Genomic DNA, 21,738 nt, shown 5'->3' with positions numbered 1-21,738 from the left:
TTGAACTCCAAATTTGGCCTTTAGACAGCCATACGAGCTACAGACAAACATCTCACAATCTCATCCACTGTCATCATCAGACTTTTGCTCTTCATTTCACTCTCTCATTCAGTCAGACAGTCAGTCAGGCAGAAATGGCCAATTGACGTTCAAGTGTTTCCTAAAATGTCTTGTTGTTGAAAGATCAGAGTCGGTTGGTGTTGATACAGACCTGGTCTGGTACTTTTTTATTTATTTAACTAGGCAAGTCAGTTAAGAACAAATTCTTACTTACAATGGCGGCCTACCAAAAGGCAAAAGGCCTCCTGCGGGGACGGGGGCCTGGGATTATTTAATTTCTTAAATACAATATAAATATAGGACAAAATACACATCACAACAAGAGAGACAACACAACACTACATAAAGAGAGACCTAAGACAACAACATAGCAAGGCAGCAACACATGACAACACAGCATGGTAGCAACACAACATAACAACAACATGGTAGCAACACAACATGGTAGCAGCACAAAACATGGTACAAACATTACTGGGCACAGTCAACAGCACAAAGGTCAAGAAGGTAGAGACAACAATACATCATACAAAGCAGCCACAACTGTCAGTAAGAGTGTCCATGATTGAGTCTTTGAATGAAGTTATTCAGATAAAACTGTCCAGTTTGAGTGTTTGTTGCAGCTCGTTCCAGTCGCTAGCTGCAGCAAACTGAAAAGAGGAGCGACCCAGGGATGTGTGTGCTTTGGGGACCTTTAACAGAATGTGACTGGCAGAACGGGTGTTGTATGTGGAGAATGAGGGCTGCAGTAGATATCTCAGATAGTGGAGAGTGAGGCCTGAGAAGGTTTTATAAATAAGCATCAACCAGTGTGTCTTGCGACGGGTATACATAGATGACCAGTTTACAGAGGAGTATAGAGTGCAGTGATGTGTCCTATAAGGCGCATTTGTGGCAAATCTGATGGCCGAATGGTAAAGAACATCTAGCCTCTCGAGAGCACCCTTACCTGCCGATCTATAAATTATGTCTCCGTAATCTAGCATGGGTAGGATGGTCATCTGAATCAGTGTTAGTTTGGCAGCTGGGGTGAAAGAGGAGCGATGACGATAGAGGAAACCAAGTCTAGATTTAACTTTAGCCTGCAGCTTTGATATGTGCTGAGAGAAGGACAGTGCACCATCTAGCCATACTCCCAAGTACTTGTATGAGGTGACTACCTCAAGCTCTAACCCTCAGAGGTAGTAATCACACCTGTGGGAAGAGGGGCATTCTTCTTACCAAACCACATGACCTTTGTTTTGGAGGTGTTCAGAACAAGGTTAAGGAAATAGAAAGCTTGTTGGACACTAAGAAAGCTTTGTTGTAGAGAATTTAACACAAAATCCGGGTAGGGGCCAGCTAAGTATAAGACTGCATCATCTGCATATAAATGGATGAGGGAGCTTCCTACTGCCTGAGCTATGTTGTTGATGTAAAGTGAGAAGAGTGTGGGGCCTAGGATTGAGCCTTGGGGTACTCCCTTGGTGACAGGCAGTGGCTGAGACAGCAGATTTTCTGACATTAATCACTGCACTCTTTGAGAGAGGTAGTTAGTAAACTAGGCCAAAGACCCCTCAGAGACACCAATACTCCTTAGCCGGCCCACAAGAATGGAATGGTCTACCCTATCAAAAGCTTTGGCCAAGTCAATAAAAATTGCAGCACAATATTGCTTAGAATCAAGGGCAATGGTGACATCATTGAGGACCTTTAAGGTTGCAGTGACACATCCATAACCTGAGTGGAAAACAGATTGCATACTATAGTATATACATCAAGAAAGCCAGTCAGTTGATTATTGACAAGTTTTTCCAACACTTGGTACTGTCTGGTGAAATGTGACAGTGATTCTCAATTGCTGAGGCTGGAGGTGGACTAGTCATTGTTTAACCCTTCAAGGGCCAGTGCACTGACAAATACTGGTTCAAACTATGAAATCAATAGATTTTGAGCTGGTACATATATAAAATAGAATTGGTGCTACATGGCAGTATGCATTTGAGACAAGCCAGTTAGGGTCAATTCAGCCTGTGGATCCAGCACTGCTAATAAAGAGTACCACTCTGCCATCTAGTGGACAAGAGTTAGAAATGCATCCATACGGTCAGAGATTCCAATTCATCGATCATGGTTTCTCTTTACAGCAGTCTCTCAAACACGTCAGCTGTATTTCTGTTGACTTGTAAAATGAAAGCATCTATAGACAAGGTTAGGAATTTCAACAGCTAAATGCATTAATTTGGATCACTTTGAGATTAACATTGAGAGATCAAATCAAATCAAATTGTATTTGTCAGATGCGCCGAATACAACAAGTGTGGCCCTTACCGTGAAATGCTTACATACAAGCCCTGAACCAACAATGCAGTTTAAAAAAAATAGAGTTAAGAAAATATTTACTAAATTAACTAAAGTAAAAAAAGTTATACAAATAAAAAGTGACACAATAAAATAACAATAATGAGGCTATATACAGGGGGTACCGGTACTGAGTCAATGTGCGGGGGTACAGGTAAGTCGAGGTAATTTGTACATGTAGGTACTGTAGGGGTAAAGTGATTAGTCCAGGTGGCCATTTAATTAATTGTTCAGCAGTCTTATGGCTTGAGGGTAGAGCCTGTACATTGAGAGATTTAATATTTTTCAGGTAACTTGCACCTTCCCACCTGCCACAGCAGACACTGCCAGTATTCAATTACAGTAGCTACTGTGGGTCTCTCTACTCTTAAACACTCTCTACTCTCTATTCTGGAACGCATATATCTACAGTGTATTGCCAAAAACCTCCATACCACTTAATAACTCTGACCTGTCCAATGAGCCAAGGATCCGCCATTTTTTTTCAATTTTCGCCTAAAATGACACCCAAATCTAACTGCCTGTAGCTCAGGACCTGAAGCAAGGATATGCATATTCTTGATACCATTTGAAAGGAAACAGTTTGAAGTTTGTGGAAATGTGAAATGAATGTAGGAGAATATAACACATGAGATCTGGTAAAAGATAATACAAAAGAAAAGAACATGCGTTCTTTTGTATTTATTTGTACCATCGTCTTTGAAATGCAAGAGAAAGGCCATAATCTATTATTCCAGCCAAGGCACAATTTAGATTTAGGCCACTAGATGGCAGCAATGTACGTGCAAGTTTTAGACTGATCCAATGAACCATTGCATTTCTGTTCAAAATGTTGTATCAAGACTGCCCAAATGTGCCTAATTGGTTTATTAATACATTTTCATAACTGTGCACTCTCCTCAAACAATAGCATGGTATTCTTTCACTGTAATAGCTACTGTAAATTGGACAGTGCAGTTAGATTAACAGATATGTCTATGTCCTGGGAATTGTTTTGGTTACTTACAACCCCATGCTAATCGCATTAGCCTACAGTAGCTCAACCGTCCCGCGGGGGACCCAACAATCCTGTAGAGGTTTTAAAGAACGCACGTTCACACACACACACACACACACACACACACACACACACACACACACACACACACACACACACACACACACACACACACACACACACACACACACACACACACACACACACTGTGCAGTAATTGGAATGAATAGAGCAGCTTTAATTGAGTCTACTGCGTGCTCACTCCTTCCTCTGTCTCTCTCCATAGCTTTCTTTCTCTGTGTCGTCTGTTGCTGTTGCTCTTGTCTGCTCTCTTCTGTTCCTGTCTCTTGTCTACCCTCCTCTCTCTTCCTGTCCTGGTTAGAAAAAGTGTAAAAGTAAACAACTGTTTTAATACTGTAGTAATTTCACATACTTTTTCACCTCACCTGCATATTTTTTGTAAACCATGTTTTACATTTCACTGTCTGTATTTCACCTGTTATAATTTGTGCAAATAAACAAAACAAATTAGAATATATAGAGCAGCTTGAAGCAATACAGTCTACTGTGTGCGCAACCTACCTCTGTTCTCTCTCCATCTGCCCCCTCTGTGTCTTGTCTGTTGCTGTCTGTGTCTTGTTTGTTATTTTATCATTTGTCTGTCCTCTTATGGCCTGTTCTGTTCTTCTGGTGTCTCTCTTCATCATATCATATTCTTCTGTTGCTGTCTCTGTGTCTTGTCTGGTGTGTCGCTATCCATCACCTAATCTTCTGTTGCGGTCTCTGTGTCTTGTCTGATGTGTCGCTCTCCATCACCACTCTGTACACCTATTATTCTGTTGCTAGCGGCCATGACTGAATTCAAACGTGAGTTGGTTTCGGGTTTAGTTTGATGTGGGTGTCTCATGTGTGTTCGCAGGATTGAAACAAATCCACCCTTCATTTACATTGTGATGCAGTTATGACTAGGGCTATGGCTGTCATTACATTTTGTCAGCCGGTTATTGTCATGTAAAGCCTGCCGGTCTCAAGTTAACTGAGCGTTAATGAACATATCCACTTTTAGCATCGCCAGGCCTCCACGCATACAAACCGCTGCCTTTGGAACATCTACCTTTCAAAACTAAATTGGATTTATTTTAATTTCACCTTTATTTAACCAGGTGGCCAGTTGAGAACAAGTTCTCATTTACAACTGCGACCTGGCCAAGATAAAGCAAAGCAGTGCGACAAAAACAACAACACAGAGTTACACATGGGATAAACAAACGTACAGTCAGTAACACAATAGAAAAATCTGTATACAGTGTGTGCACAATGAAGTAAGGAGGTAAGGCAATAAATAGGCCAATAGTGTCAAAGTAATTACAATTTAGCAATTTACACTGGAGTGATATATGTGCAGATCAGGATGTGCAAGTAGAAATACTGGTGTGCAAAAGAGCAGAAAAACAAAAACAAATATGGGGATGAGGTAGGTAGTTGGTTGGATGGGCTATTTACAGATGGGCAGTGTACAGCTGCAGCGATCGGTAAGCTGCTCTGACAGCTGATGCTTAAAGGTAGTGATAAATAAAGGGGGCATTTAAGCAGACAATGAAAGCTCTTACAATATTTGATGATTACATTTCTCTTAAACAGGTTATAGGCTACATGTGCACCAACAAGTCAGAACAGTAGGCAAAATTAAGAGGTGATAATAGACCAAATTATTAGGGTGAGGCACATGGGCTGCTAACAGCTTACTACACAACATACACTTAGTATTACTTTCTTAGCTACAGTATACATATCTCCCTGGCATATTACATCATTTATGCAGCAGCATACAATAGATTTTTGCTCATTTGAATAGGAAGGTGGCGCGGCGGTCCTTCGTGGGCAAATTCTGTCATCAAAGTCTGGCATTCTCTGGATTTATGGTGCTTTCAAAACAAATGGGAACTCTGAAAAAACAAGGTTGAATCATGATGATGTCATTGATCTTCAGGTCGAGGCCGGATTTACAATTCCAAGTTGAATGACCGTTCAAAACGTATTTTCCCAGTCGGAGCTCGTTTATTCCCGACTTCTCATTTGTCTTGAACTCACTGAAGTCAAGTTTTCGCAGTTCCAAGTTAAAAGTTGTTTTGAGCAAGGCACAAATCTTGCTTCATTGACAGCATTGCCAATGTTGAATGTTTATCATTTTAAACTTGGAAAAGAGCTCCTTAATCCCAGATTTGGGACCCCACAGCCACTCCACTGAATAGCAGGCTAGTCATTGCTTTGCAATGCTTGCAGTTAGCCACTGTCACTGACTCCTTCCAAACCACTCATTGTTGAATTTGCGATTTCCAACTTGTTGTGTACTATTTATGTCCAATGGCCGATGAGCACCAATACGTTTTATCTATAATTTCTCTTCATTATTTCTCTTCATATGACAAGGATTAAAAAGGATTTGCCAGTACATTGTCGACTTGATTCATGATGATGACTGCTAGCTAAGATTTTGAAAGTATGACATGATCAGTCCAATCAAAGCTACTGCACATGTAAAATGATTTGACATCATTTTATCTGTGGCCATTGACCTTGAGCCTTCTTGGATGGGCACTTCTAATGTAACTCTATGGCAGCACCCACGGGGCTATAATGTTCTAGCTCTACCCTTAGACTTGGTGGTGATGTGGTGTCCCCATGAGTGACAGAGCACTGAGTCAATCACAGCGCAAAGCTCCGTATTTTCTTCTGGCTTGGACCACTACCACAGAAGGCACTGAGCTATGCTGAAACACCTGTTTTTTGGAGCTGCCTTACTCAAGAAAACAAAAAAGAGACCATGTTTGTATGTGGCTTCATTAACTGAATGATATATATACACTGCTCAAAAAAATAAAGGGAACACTTAAACAACACAATGGAACTCCAAGTCAATCACACTTCTGTGAAATCAAACTGTCCACTTAGGAAGCAACACTGATTGACAATACATTTCACATGCTGTTGTGCAAATGGAATAGACAACAGGTGGAAATTATAGGCAATTAGCAAGACACCCCCAATAAAGGAGTGGTTCTGCAGGTGGGGACCACAGACCACTTCTCAGTTCCTATGCTTCCTGGCTGATGTTTTGGTCACTTTTGAATGCTGGCAGTGCTTTCACTCTAGTGGTAGCATGAGACGGAGTCTACAACCCACACAAGTGGCTCAGGTAGTGCAGCTCATCCAGGATGGCACATCAACGCAAGCTGTGGCAAGAAGGTTTGCTGTGTCTGTCAGCGTAGTCTCCAGAGCATGGAGGCACTACCAGGAGACAGGCCAGTACATCAGGAGACGTGGAGGAGGCCGTAGGAGGGCAACAACCCAGCAGCAGGACCGCTACCTCCGCCTTTGTGCAAGGAGGAACAGGAGAGGCACTGCCAGAGCCCTGCAAAATGACCTCCAGCAGGCCACAAATGTACATGTGTCTGCTCAAACGGTCAGAAACAGACTCCATGAGGGTGGTATGAGGGCCCGACGTCCACAGGTGGGGGTTGTGCTTATAGCCCAACACCGTGCAGGACGTTTGGCATTTGCCAGAGAACACCAAGATTGGCAAATTCGCCACTGGTGCCCTGTGCTCTTCACAGATGAAAGCAGGTTCACACTGAGCACATGTGACAGACGTGACAGAGTCTGGAGACGCTGTGGAGAACGTTCTGCTGCCTGCAACATCCTCCAGCATGACCGGTTTGGCGGCGGGTAAGTCATGGTGTGGGGTGGCATTTCTTTGGGGGGCCGCACAGCCCTCCATGTGCTCGCCAGAGGTAGCCTGATTGCCATTAGGTACCGAGATGAGATCCTCAGACCCCTTGTGAGACCATATGCTGGTGCGGTTGGCCCTGGGTTCCTCCTAATGCAAGACAATGCTAGACCTCATGTGGCTGGAGTGTGTCAGCAGTTCCTGCAAGAGGAAGGCATTGATGCTATGGACTGGCCCGCCCATTCCCCAGACCTGAATCCAATTGAGCACATCTGGGACATCATGTCTCGCTCCATCCACCAACGCCACGTTGCACCACAGACTGTCCAGGAGTTGGCGGATGCTTTAGTCCAGGTCTGGGAGGAGATCCCTCAGGAGACCATCCGCCACCTCATCAGGAGCATGCCCAGGCATTGTAGGGAGATCATACAGGCACGTGGAGGCCACACACACTACTGAGCCTCATTTTGACTTGTTTTAAGGACATTACATCAAAGTTGGATCAGCCTGTAGTGTGGTTTTCCACTTTAATTTTGAGTGTGACTCCAAATCCAGACCTCCATGGGTTGATAAATTGGATTTCCATTGATTATTTTTGTGTGATTTTGTTGTCAGCACATTCAACTATGTAAAGAAAAAAGTATTTAATAAGATTATTTCATTCATTCAGATCTAGGATGTGTTATTTTAGTGTTCTCTTTATTTTTTTGAGCAGTGTATATCACTATGTTAACCTCTGAATCAACCTAGAAGGTCTATTTGTCATGTTTGATCATAGGAAGTCATAGAAAGTAAGAATGTCTTGTTGATGTTGATTCAGCATGTCCATTTCGTCATGGGAAGTCCTTATGGATATACATTGGCAATGGACATAGTCAACTTACAGAAGAGCATTGTTCACACTGACAATATAGCATATGTGTAATGGACACTGTCCAATCGCTCGTTTGTGTTGATTTCAGCCTGTCCGTTTGGTGATATTAAATCACTCATTTGCAATATCTTACAATGGGCATTTACCATCACAAATTGGACATGCTCTAATATACTGCAGAAATGCCCAATTGACTGGCTCGTTGAACTCGCGATGGCCGAGCAGTGATAGTGGTTCCTCTCCATTGCTCATTGGTTTTGATTTCAGCCTATCCATTCTGTGATGGTAAATCCCTCATTAAATACATTGTAAATACACACTGTCCATTTACAATGTACTACAATGGGCATTTACCAACATGAATTGGACATGCTCTAATATACTGCTGAAATGGCCAATTTACTGCCTTTCTGAACTCGGCATGGCTGAGCAGTGATAGTGGTTCCTCTCCGTCACTCGTTGGTGTTGATTTCTGCCTGTCCATTTGGTGATGGTAAATCCCTCATTAAATACATTGGAAATGTACACTGTCCATTTGCAATATAAAATTTACAATGCCAATATATTATACTGCCATCAAGTCAACCATCAGTTAATAAGATATCATTCTGACACCAAACTCACTCTGTCCAACTCTTTTAGAAGCCAACTATCACATATTTCAGAGCCGGCCCACAATTCATAGCGCCTTCTGTTAAAACCATAAAAAAGAACTTCAAAAACATAGTTACTTTCAACCTGCGTGTCCAGTTCTGACAGTATGTATAGGCCTAGCTGAGGCAACCCCGAATCCCGAGTTTCGGCTCGATAGGTCATTCGGAGACTGAGCAGCGAACTTAATTAGTGCTGAAAATGTTTCTGGGCATTGCTACGGGGTCCCTGAAAGAGCTATCGGATAGAAACTTTAGGGTCTGTCTCTATGGGCCGAGGTGGTTTCAATGCACCTAGTCTTTTTATTCTGTGACTTTTCTATATGTTGTAATTTTCACATCGTTCAAAATTAATTGAAGTTATTGCAAATGGACGAGGCTGTTTCTCGGCCTGAGAACCTTTTAAAGCCACATAACTCACCGCGCACTACCGACTTAAACTCTAGAACAGGTTTATAACGTTTCAGAGCTCTAGGTCTAATGGTTCTTTGATGGTTCGAACGCAGGTAACTATTGCAGGCTCTGTGTGTCTGTAAGCCTCACACTGTGTCACTCCCCATTGACTGTGTGAGTGAGTACAGAAAATCCCAGAAATCACGTAGGGCTCCGAAATCCACCTCAACAAATTCCTCTTAACACTCCGCTAGCGGGATCAAAATCAACAACATCCGGTGAAGCTGGAGCGCGCCAAATTCAAATGACAAAATTGTAATATTAACCTGTTGGGGCTAGGGGGCAGTATTTGCACGGCCGGATAAAAAAACTTACCCGATTTAAACTGGTTTCTACTCTTGCCCAGAAACGAGAATATGCATATAATTAGTAGATTTGGACAGAAAACACTCTAAAGTTTCTAAAACTGTTTGAATGGTGTCTGCGAGTATAACAGAACTCATATGGCAGGCCAAAACCTGAGAAGATTCCATACAGGAAGTGCCCTGTCTGACAATTTGTTATCCTTCTGTAGCATCTCAATCAAAAATACAGCATCTCTGCTGTAACGTGACATTTTCTAAGGCTTCCATTGGCTCTCAGAAGGCGCCAGAAAGTGGAATGACGTGTCTCCTGTCTCTGGGCAAAGAACAGCAGGAGATTTTGTGAGTGGTCAGGCTGGGAACAGTGACACTGGAGATGCGCGTTCATGAGAATTCTCCATTTTTTTCTTTCAGCCTTTGAATGAATACAACGTCGCCCGGTTGAAATATTATCACTATTTTACGAGAAAAATAAGTTTAAGTTTAAAGGTTTTAATGTAAAGTAAATTTACATTTATAGAAAATAGCCAAACTCCAAAAATACAAAGGTAATTGCCGTTGATTGAAAGGATGAGGTCCCTGGACCAATAACAATTGGTTGTATTCATGCAAGTCGTATTGGATTGAAGCTATTGAAGTTTTAACAAAGTATTCTTGACTTAAAATTGTATAAAATGAATAGAAAATAGAAAACGTAAAAAATCGCAAAAGGAAATGCCTTGGATTGGAGGGATGAGGTCCCTGAACAAATTTTTGTTGGTTGTATTCATTTAAGTATTATGGGGTGGAAGCTATTGACGTTTTAAGGAAGTATTTTTCATGTAAAGTCAATAAAAATTCATAAAAAATCACCAAAGTAAAAAAAATACTCAGGTCTTCCCAAGTGGCGCAGTGGTTTAAGGCACTAGAGATCCTGGGTTTGAGTCCAGGCTCTGTCGCAGCTGACCACGACTGGGAGACCCATGGGGTTGCGCACAATTGGCCTAGCGCCATCCATGTTAGGGGAGGGTTTGGCCAGCAGGGATGTCCCTGTCTAATCGCACACTAGTGACTCCTGTGGTGGGCTGGGCGCAGTGCACGCTGACACGGTTGCCAGGTGCACGGGGCTTCCTCTGACACACATTGTTGCGGGTGGTTTCCGGGTTAAGTATGCATTGTGTCAAGAAGCAGTGTGGTTTGGTTGGGTTGTGTTTCGGAGGACGCACGGCTCTCGACCTTCGCGTCTCCTGAGTCCGTACGGGAGTTGCAGCGATGAGGGAAGACTGTAACTACCAATTGGGGAGAAAAAGGGGGTAAAAGTACAAAAAAAATAATAAAAAATAACTCAAATAATTACGATTGATTGGAGGGCTGAGGTCCCTGAACCAATAACATTTGGTTGTATTCATGAACGACTTATGAGGTGGAAATTATTGAAGTTTAAAAATGTAATGTAAAGTAAATTTAAATTGATAGAAAATAGCCAAACTCCAAAAATACAAAGGTAATTGCCGTTGATTGAAGGGATGAGGTCCCTGAACCGATAACAGTTCATTGTATTCATGAAAGTCTTATGGGTCGGAAGCTTTTGAAGTTTTCAGGAAGTATTTTTCATGTAAAGTCAATAAAAATTCATAAACAATGGCCAAAGTTACAAAAATTGAAAGTAATTGCCGTTGATTGGAGGGATGAACAATAACATTTGCTTGTATTCATAAAAGTATTATGGGTCGGAAGCTCTTGAAGTATTTTTCCTGTAAAGTCAATAAAAATGCATAAAAATTGCCAAAGTCCAAACACACTAATGTAATTGCCATTGATTGGAGGGATGGTGTCCCTTAACCAATAACAGATGGAACTCATTGTGTATTTATTCCTTTTATTATTTTTTCTATAATTTTTCTCTCTGCATTTTGGGAAGGGCCCATAAGTAAGCATTTCACTGCTAGTCACCTGATGTTTATGAGGCATGTGAGAAATCAAATTGTATTTAATTTGAAAATGGGCATTGGACTTTCTGTGCAATGTTTTTAAATATTTGATTTTGTGCTAGCATTGAACGTGGGAACAGGTGGAACCCTTTTTCTCATTCATAAATATCTTTATTTCTATATGCGTGATCAAATTTAGATTGGTCTGTGGCATCCAACCACAGTGCCAGTAGGAACTTGGTTTCTAATGAAGACCATGATCTTAATTCTGGAGGAATTGTAGCGGTATCGTTGAACTTGTGCATAATTACTACCTCAACTGTCCGGGGATTTTTTTGAAAGGGCGTGACAACTGTGACGTTGGCAAAATAATATACGCTTTCGTTGTCATGATTTGTTTACACTTCAAGGATATCCGTACAAGATGCGTCTTCGACTACCTCCAGAGGTGGTCAGGAAGATCTAATCACAATCAGATAGCAATGAGTCTTTTGATTGTCTACACTTGTCAACAAATGTGGGCACAATCAGAATGTGGACAAGATCAGGACAACATACGCATGTTAGAACCAGGTGTAAATGGTGCTAGTGATTCATTTCATTTTGTCAGTTCTACCACCTCAAAATTGGCCACTTTAAATAGGGTTAAATATCAATTTATTGTAAAGTTCAGCTTCCGTCCACAGGGGGGCACTGTGTTACTGTCAGAAGATAATATGTGCTTCAGCACAGATTATCCATTATATTGACCAGACACTCAATTGCCCGCTCTAACAATGAAAATAAATGTCTTCAAAATGGGAAGGCATTCGGGAGGAGGCAATATCAGATGGGACAAAAGAGATGGCAGATAAGAGTGTGATAACAGCCATAACACTTACATAAAATTGTATTTTTCTATTCTCTCTGCTACCGCACAGCAAGTGGTACCGATGCACCAAGTTTGGAACCAACAGGATCCTGAGCAGCTTCTACCCCCAAGCTATAAGACTGCTAAATAGTTAATTAAAGCTACAATATGTAACTTTTTGGGGCAACCTGACCAAATTCACATAGAAATGTTTGTTATAGATCTGACATTCTCAGTCAAAGCATGTCTAAGAAGTGCGTCTTCGACTACCTCCAGAGGTGGTCAGGAACCTGTTTTACCTGTTCTATGTAAGCAATTTCAATGCGCCCCTTAAGTTTAGTTTTTGCATCTTTTAATTTCGGTTTTGTACAGCAGCTTCAAACAGCTTAAAATACAATATTTTTTGTCATGTGTTGCTGCCATGCTATGTTGTCGTCTTAGGTCTCTCTTTATGTAGTGTTGTCTGTGATGTGTGTTTTGTCCTATATTTTTATTTAATTTATTGGTATTTTTAATCCCAGCCCCCATTCCCCGCAGGAGGTCTTTTGCCTTTTGGTAGGCTATGCTGGTAAATAAGAAATTGTTCTTAACTGACTTGCCTAGTGAAATAAAGGTTCAATATATTTTTTTTTTTACTTCGAGCTACATGTTGTACTTCCATCCTCTCAGGGCAATGTATGAATTTATGGTTGGATCAGAATCGCCGCTATAATCATTAGCCAGAACGGAGAATTAAGTAAAGCCACCAGTCCCAATCCCTATCTCCATCCATGGCCATTTAGGAAAGGTCCCATTTTAGCTAGCTAGCTACCAGAGGACAACAACACAACGAGATGCAACAATTCAAGCTTTTTATGTCAATGACGTTTTGCTTTTGCTGTGATTGGTGTGAAGCCAAATCCAAATTGTTTTCCCTTGACACTATTTTTTGGTGTGCCAGGACCATTCACAGTTAAGCTCACTCAGTTTAGCTCAACACTGATTGGCTATTTTTTTAATACTTTTGTTATCAAGGGAGGCCAAATGCTCGCTGGCTTCCCTTGCATTCAATGCTATGGGCAGCAACAATGTCATACTCTTTTTGACCAGACAGCATCAGAAAGATGGGCTACTCAGAGACAGAGGGGCGCTGTTTCGCTCACTCAGATGCTTTCTCCGGGGACATGCGTTCAGCCTCTTGTGAAATGAAGGAAAATTATGAAACACAGAGACTAAAGATAAATGAGTTTAGATGTTTTTTTCTTTGTCAATTGTTTGGCAGGGTCCCATGTTGCTCAGTTGGTAGACCATGGCGCTTGCAACACCATGGTTGTGGGTTCAATTCCCACTGAGAACCAGTACGAAAACGTATGCGCTCACTACTGTAAGTCGTTCTGGATAAGAGTGTCTGCTAAATGACAAAAATCAAATGAATACATCCCACTTCTGAGTGATGCCATTGACATTGTAGAGGTGCTGGGGGAGGGGTCAAGAGACAGGAGTGGTCCACTGTGTTGTGAAATCTCAACCAACCACAGCAGGCACCACTTCCCTCCAGGGGCTTCTTGCAGTGCCTGGCCTGCTAGTGCAGTTTATTTTTGTCAGTGAAACATTTTTTTCAAAATTTTTATACTGCATAGCGCAAATGATGTGTGGTTATGAAAACTCATATCAGACTGAATTTTTTATTTTTTTTGGTACCATCAAAAGGTTTGGGGCTGGACCAAAAACATCTGTGGCTGAAGCCCAAGAAGCCCAGGACTAATGACACCACTGTAAATGGATATATAAACAATTACACACCAACCTGTCTTTGGTCTTCATTCAGTTGGTCTTCATTAAACACAGTGTAACTATACCACCATCTAGAGTTGTAATCCTCAGAAGCAAAAGGCCTCTGTGGTTGTATTGTATGGGCAATATATGGTTGTCTGTGCTACAGCCATACAGTCATTGGTTACAGCATATTCTAACAATTAGTCATGAATGACAATCATTTACTCAGGTTTGAGCGTAGCAGTGTACTTAAAGCCCATTGTTGTTTACTTACAGTCTGAGCTAGAAAGTGACTGAGTAAACCCTGTGAACAACAACGGATTCCAGCAAATTTGAGCAGTCACTGAACATTTAATTACACATTTTTGGTAAACAAAGTGTCTTCATTCATCGTATCCAAATTTCAAACAAGCGGTACACTACAAACTACCATTAAATATTTTTTTATTTATTGACACTATTACTGAAGTCATGAGCAACACAAATTCCAACAAAACATCTTCAGAATACTTTCTTCGAGGGGCTTCTTCTTGCCATTGTTGTGGCTAAGGAATTGTCAATCACGCAATTATTTTTTTCTTTAACTTTATTGAACACAATTTCTGACAGAATGCAAAGTCAAAATGTTTTTTCGGTTAGTACTCAGTATTTACACCAGTGTCAGTGGAAAGAGAGGTGGTACCAATGTTTCACTTAGTAAAAATCTGTATACAAGAGAGAAGGTCCCCAAAAGCAAGGAATGGTGGGTAGGAATGAAAATGGAAGTTACTGGGAAAGGTCTTGGTATGGAGGGACAAGGCCCCTATCTGACTGAAAATGAAACATTACAGACTTTTGTTTGGCTATCGGAGTAAGAGACTTCAAAGCTTGTTGAAATAGCTGGGCAGCGTTCAGCAGGACACAACGCTCACCAGCGTTTAGATAGAAATGTATGATGTAGAACAAAAATACCTATCTCGTAGGGCCTACACGTAATAAGAAATCACATCAGCTCAAGCAATGGCATTTCTATCTGCAATGTTCCACAGTGTTTTCTTACTGAATATGGCCCTAGTCTCCATTCAAACACTTGAAAAACACTTTAATACTTCCTCTATTCCTTGAAATAGTCTGGCATGATTGGTGAGGTGAAAGCAATATGATGACACCTCACTTTCACCAAGCCAACTGTGTCAGGTAAGTGGTCACTTTCAGGAAGTGAGGAAGTCAGAGAAAGAGTGTTTTCCCTTCTTACTGAATTTTCAACAAAATAAATGTATAGCATTTTTTGTTCCCTGACTTCTTTCCTGAAATAAGTTCCATGGCACGGTGCACTGGTGAACATTTTCATGTAAACGTATATAGAAATTGGTCCCACATTATAATTGCATTTGAAAATACAGGTCAAAAGCCACAGCAGTCTCCAGCTTTTTTTGGGACAAGAGAAACCCATATTGTTTTTTTAAATTACATAATCGTTAGGTATGGTTTATACACATTTAATCAGAAACAGTGTCATTTTGACACACCTACCCCTTTAGATTACATAACCTTGTGGAGTAAAAGCACTTGATGTCTATTTTGAAGAAAACTAAAAGTTTGGAACAGACAACAGTTTATAGAACACTTCAAAAGATCAATGTACAACAGATAAAGCCTTGGTCAGTTCCTATTTCAGGAACTTTTCAGTGCTGCCACACCAATGAAATCCATCTAAATCCAAGATAAAAGTACATTGCATGCTTGTTTCAGGTCAAGAAAAAACACATTTTACCTTCATTGCTGGATGCTCGGTTTTGAGGACAAACCGTGAGCACTACAAGTAATTTGAGCCAATTGAGATCGGAAGTATTTAATAATGTCCAAGGTTATGTGTTTGTTTGAAACTTAACTCTTGGTGTAGTTATCATGAGTTAATCATTGGAATGAATGGTGTTTGCTTGGGGATGAAATTGTGTTTTGCATTAGTCACATGGAGAAATAGTGAATGAGGAGCCATGTGAAAACAATGTGGACACAACCTACCACCTCCATATTCAATAACACAATGACATAGCCGTTTAGAGTTGCTTTCACACTTTACAAATCAGTTACATTGTCAGTACTCTTCCTGTGTTTTCCTTGGACCGTTCAGAAAAGGCATGGCGATGGACAGAACTGTTAGGATGTGAAACCTTACGCCGTCGCCTCCTAGAGGTGGAACAGGCAGACACTGAGCAGGATGGAATGCATGCCGCCATTTTGACATGTTTCAGAAGGCACCATCTCCTTATTGTCTTTTGATGTTGTCATTGTCTATTTGCTCGTTGCTGCCAACTTTTTTGTCGTCTGTACTATTAGCTATACCTTTCATAACCAAACTATGCATATTTTTTTATTCTATGACAAAGAACACATTGTATTCACACTAGGATATTCACGCATTCACAGTGCACAAGCTTGCAGTCTAAAGTAAGAGAAACACTGTACAAAAAGTTCAGATTGAATATTTGTTTTGATTTTCCCAAATCTACACTGGAGTACTATGGCTTAAATAAGAAATGAATAAATCTGTCCACTAAATTTGTTTATATGCTTAAAAATATGCTTAAAAACACAACACCAACTTTTTTTCTTCCCTTACATTTTGAGATGAGGCCCAATCACTAATTCGGAAGTGCTGTTCGCAACAGGCACAGTAATCTGAATTTATGGGACAAAGCCATCAAACAGGGGAATAAACAGGAATGTTTCTAGGCTATTTTAAGGGCTTCTGTTCATACATTCAACTGCTACCACTCATATCCGGCCTTTGATTACATCATTCTCCTGTAAGCCAAGATGGTGGGCCGTGCTACTCTGTATGCCCGTCACTCCCTGTGAGCCCTTGGGACCTGCAACATTTTCGGGATTAAAGGTGATCCCTGAAACCCTTAGAGTGTGGAACAGGTCCAAAGTGCTTCTAATAGAAGACTTAATGACAAAAATATAGAGGTATGTGTGTGAAAGAGAGAAAATGTGTGTTCTTGCCAAATTAAAACCAAAGCAAATGAACCAAAAAATGGAATCTTAGAGTGAATAAATTGCGTAATTTCTGTGGAATGAAACATTGTCTTTCTGCGGTGTCTTCTTTTGTTTTGTTGTGTCTACACAATCTTAGGATAGAGTTAACACAGTGTAAACATTCAAGAACGAAAAGAAAACCAAAAAAGACAAGAACATATGGAAAAATATTTTTCCGCAAAGTAGACATGCTAATGCTAATCTCTAGCTCTCGAAAATAATACATGAAAAATAAAGATACAATAAAAGGCAGTTACTTTTGCACATGATTTAAACATGACAAACATTAAAAACCTACTCATAATCCATTAGCAGTGGAAATATTGATGGCAATACTGCATAACAAAGTGAAAACATAACTGGAAATAGTGTGTGGATAAGGTGTTGGATTTATATGTGTGCACATCGTAAAGGCATGGTTCTGAAATAAAGCTACAATCCCCCATGGTTATTTATGCCAACTGATATTTAGCTTCTGTCCTATTTAAAAGACTGGTAACTTTGATGTTATATACAAAAGGAGGACAAGGAGAGTGAACTAGAGGTTTTCCTTCTTCCTGTGAACAAAGAAAGAAAACTACAAAAGGAATAAGAGATAAAGAAAGAAACACTAAGGCATGTGCATGAGGTCTTATTCCCAATCTACATGTCTAACAAACTCATCTTTTGTTTGGAAAACTAATAGAAGACACTGAAGAAAGAGACCCTTTTTTTTTTTTTGCTTTTTGTCATTTGATGGAGTGGTGTTTGACGGTTTCCTCTGGACTGTCGTGAACCCTCCCCTGATCCCTCCTCCCTTCTCGCGGTCGGGATCATGCTTTGCTCTCGTTGCCGTTTGTCTGAGCAGCTTCATTGGGGATGGTCTTCACCTCGGTCTGGGCTTTCTGCACCTCTGTCTCCATCTCTGGCGCTTTACTTTTATCTTCTGTCATGATTTTCCCACTGGAGAGAACCACACAGAGGAGAGAGAGATTCTTTAAGGGATGAATACACAATCTCTTGTAGTACACAACTGTCTTTTCTAAGCTGCCATTTGTCTTCAAAAAATAGGTAAAATAATTGCTTGAAGTTTTTCTGGGAATTTGTATCCCCTGGAACCAAACGTGTTTCACACATAACAGGATATGCTCTGCTATCCTATCCTGACATCAAAGACAGCCATACGGATGTCACAGACATTTCATGGGAGAATGCATGGTGATTTGGGAAATGACAGAGCAGAGATACAGTACATGAGGGAATGGCACACAAACAGAACATCAATACAATTGTGCGAGGAGATACAGTTGGTCTGAATTGAAGGAGGAGCAAATGATGAGTAGAACAGAGAATGGAGAGGAATCTTCCCACATGAAGTTACTGACTGTACCACAAAACATCCACTTCAAGACTGCAACAAAATGATGGCACTGATTACTATAGTTCATTCTCTCCAAAAGTGCAGTAAAGTACAATAGCTTTGTGACAGGGTCAGACATTTTTGCCTAGTCATGCAACTTCACAAATGGCTTTAGATCGCACTTTGATAATTCAATGAAATGGAGTCAAACTTGTATCTCATCAGATGTGACAGAGCAGGGTAGTGCACTTCTCATCAAATTGCTTTCACCCTATGATTAGTCAGGGGTTAGTTTGTATTGATTGACTGTCAAGGGAAAAGACTCTTCCGATCCTGTATCTGTGAGTCCAATCATAACGGCTAATGAATGATCAAAATGGGTCAAGCCGTAGAGCTGAGAATCCTGAAGTGACTTGGAGTGAGTCTTAATTGGTGCGGTGTGCATCAGTTTACCTATGCTTTTCAGAAACCTCCTCCACTGTCTCTTTTATGTTCAACGATATTCTTCAAACACTTCAGGTGACGAATAACGGCTATGGGCTAGATAGTAAGGATGGACTTGTCACCTGGGTCTCTCTCTGGTAGTAACTAAGCCTGAGGACTCCCAGGCTATCTGAGTAGTATGGTACTGATCTTCTGTATGGCAAAGAACCATGTTGGAGAATTTCACCTACCATGGCATTGTATCATACCTGGGAAACCATGTATTCTACTGCCAGGAAACCCCCTTAATGAAAACCCCCTGTATATAGGGGCACAGTGATAGAGAAAACAAGGAAGTGGGGTGACTGATTGCTGATAAAGACCTGAGTCTCTCCGGTCTCCTCTGTTAGCGACAGAGAGGCATTGTGGGTCATTGTGGCGGCCTCAAAGCGGAAAAGGTATTACGTTACTATCTACAATATCGACACAATCCGCCTGGTGGACTGGGCTTTGTTGGAGTCCACTGGGATCTGGCTCCTACTGTCAGCTAGACTCCACAACAGGTATCTGATCCCAGAGATTTGGGTTTGATTACGACAGCATCAGGACTTCCATTACCTTGTCCACAATAACCCTCTCTGGGAGGACTGCTGCTGCTGGGCACAGTGGGTGACCGCCCGGCCGCCCATGCAGCGGGTGTATTCAACAACACCACCCAACACCTTGTGGCTCAGCGGGCATCAGTTGCATCCGTGAAAAGGCACTTTCCTCTTTGGCGGTGTCAGGGACAAAGCACTCTGCCGGCTGCAGTTTAAGAGAGGAAAACCCGCCGGCTACCTTCAACCTGACAAGGACAGGACTATTGCGGTGGACATTTTGTGACCTCAGGGGTGGTGTTCTCTGTCAGAGGTCTGGTGCTGTATCGCCTTGCGGTTGAATTTGTTAGAGTAGCGATAAAATTACCAGGTTGGCTGACGGGGGAAAAAGTCACAGGGTCATTTATCTCAGCACTGGCTGACTTTGGCAGTAGAGAGTAGAACAGGAATGGTATCAACAGGGACAAAACTAAAGTTGCCGTAGGAAAACAAAAACAGCTCAGCGTAGCGCCATGACAGGACCACCTAAGCAAATGGTAAGTCGGCCTAATAAACTGCCTAACAATGCAGATAAACTGGGAGCCTAAAAGTATTTTCTCCATGAATCCTGCTATGGTGGCATACTGTAAATGTAGCTAATTAGGGTAACAACCTTGGACGGGTAATAAAGTGTGGCGTTGTTATTGCCTGGACGACAAACTGACCAGCCTGTGCTTGGCCAGGGCAGGGGAAAGTAGGCTAGGCTGGTCTGGACTAGCAGGAGAGTGGGAGGGAAAAATGAGGCACCTTATTCCACATGCAACACCATAAGTCTGACTAATAATGGTGAACCAACTGGCAAGTGTCTTCACTGACATTTTCAACCTCTCCCTGGCCAAGTCTATAAGACCTACATGTTTCAAGCAGACCACCATAGTCCCTGTGCCAATGAAAGCGAAGGTAACCTGCCTAAATGATTACCGCTCCGTAGCACTCACGTCGGTAGCCATGAAGTGCTTTGAAAGGCTCACATCAACACCATCATGCCAGAAACCCTAGACCCCCCCACCAATTCGCACACTGCCTAAACAAACGCAATCTCAATCACACTCCACACTGCCGTTTCCCACCTGGACAAAAGGAACACCTACGTGAGAATGCTGTTCATTGACTACAGCTTAGCGTTCAACACCATAGTGTCCACAAAGCTCATCACTTAGCTAAGGACCCTGGGACTAAACACCTCCCTCTGCAACTGGATCCTGGACTTCCTGAAGGGCCGCCCCCAAGTGGTAAGGGTAGGCTACAACACATCTGCCACGCTGATCGTTAACACGGGGGTCCCTCAGGGGTGTGTGCTTAGTCCCCTCCTGTACTCCCTGTTCACCCACGACTGCGTGGCCAAGCACTACTCCAACACCATCATTATGTTTGCTGACAACACAACAGTGGCAGGCCTAATCCCCGACAACGATGAGACAGCCTATAGGGAGGAGGTCAGAGACCTGGCAGTGTGGTGCCAGGACAACAATCTCTCTCTCAATGTGAGCAAGACAAAGGAGCTGATCGTGGACTACAGGAAAAGGAGCGCCGACAGGCCCCCATCAACATCGACGGAACTGAAGTGGAGCGGGTCGAGAGTTTCTTGGTGTCCGCATCACCAACAAACTATCATGGTCCAAACACACCAAGACAGTTGTGAAGAGGGCATGACAACACCTTTTCCCCTGAGGAGACTGAAAAGATTTGGCATGGGTCCCCAGATCCTCAAAAATTTCTATAGCTGCACCATCGAGAGCATCCTGACCGGTTGCATCACCGCCTTGTATGGCAACTACTCGGCATCTGACCGTAAGGCGCTACAGAGGGTAGTGTATACGGCCCAGTACATCACTGGGGCCAAGCTTTCTGACATCCAGGACCTATATACTAGGCGATATCAGAGGAAGGCCCAAAAAATTGTCAAAGACTCCAGTCACCCAAGACATAGACTGTTCTCTCTGCTACCCCACTGCAAGCTGTATCAGGGTGCCAAGTCTAGGACCAAAAGGCTCCTTAACAGCTTCTACCCCCAAGCCATAAGACTGCTGAACAACTAATCAAATGACCACCCGGACTATTTACATTGACCCCCCTTGTTTTTACACTGTTGCTACTTGCTGTTTATTATCTATGCATAGTCACTTTACAAATTACCTCGACTAACTTGTACCCCCGCACATTGAATCGGTACCGGTGCCCCCTGTATATAGCCTCGTTATTGTTATGTACATTTATTGTGTTACTTTAGTTTATTTTGTAAATATTTTATTAACTCTTTCTTGAACTGCATTGTTGGTTAAGGGCTTGCAAGTAAGCATTTCACAGTAAGGTCTACACCTGTTGTATTTGGCGCATGTGACAAACAAAATTTCATTAGATTTTTATTTGAACTCTGCCCCTGTTGCTATGGGAACCCTGGT

The 21,738-nt window shown here is 41.9% G+C and overlaps 1 protein-coding gene across 16 annotated transcripts in view; it reads right to left on the bottom strand.

The window, feature by feature from the left end:
* Window positions 1-14,486: 14,486 nt before the first annotated feature.
* LOC115154191 (neural cell adhesion molecule 1) overlaps window positions 14,487-21,738 on the bottom strand; it is a 311,150-nt gene continuing 303,898 nt past the window's right edge. For all 16 annotated transcript variants that reach the window (XM_029700160.1, XM_029700156.1, XM_029700157.1 and 13 more), the window contains one exon: window positions 14,487-17,881. In XM_029700160.1, coding sequence (XP_029556020.1) covers window positions 17,752-17,881 — 130 coding nt within the window. In that variant the 3' untranslated portion in view covers window positions 14,487-17,751. The remainder of the gene's footprint in view (window positions 17,882-21,738) is intronic.

The sequence above is a fragment of the Salmo trutta genome, chromosome 19 (assembly GCF_901001165.1).
Source record: "Salmo trutta chromosome 19, fSalTru1.1, whole genome shotgun sequence".
NCBI classification, from domain to species: domain Eukaryota; kingdom Metazoa; phylum Chordata; class Actinopteri; order Salmoniformes; family Salmonidae; genus Salmo; species Salmo trutta.
This window is presented reverse-complemented; position numbering and strand designations above follow the sequence as displayed.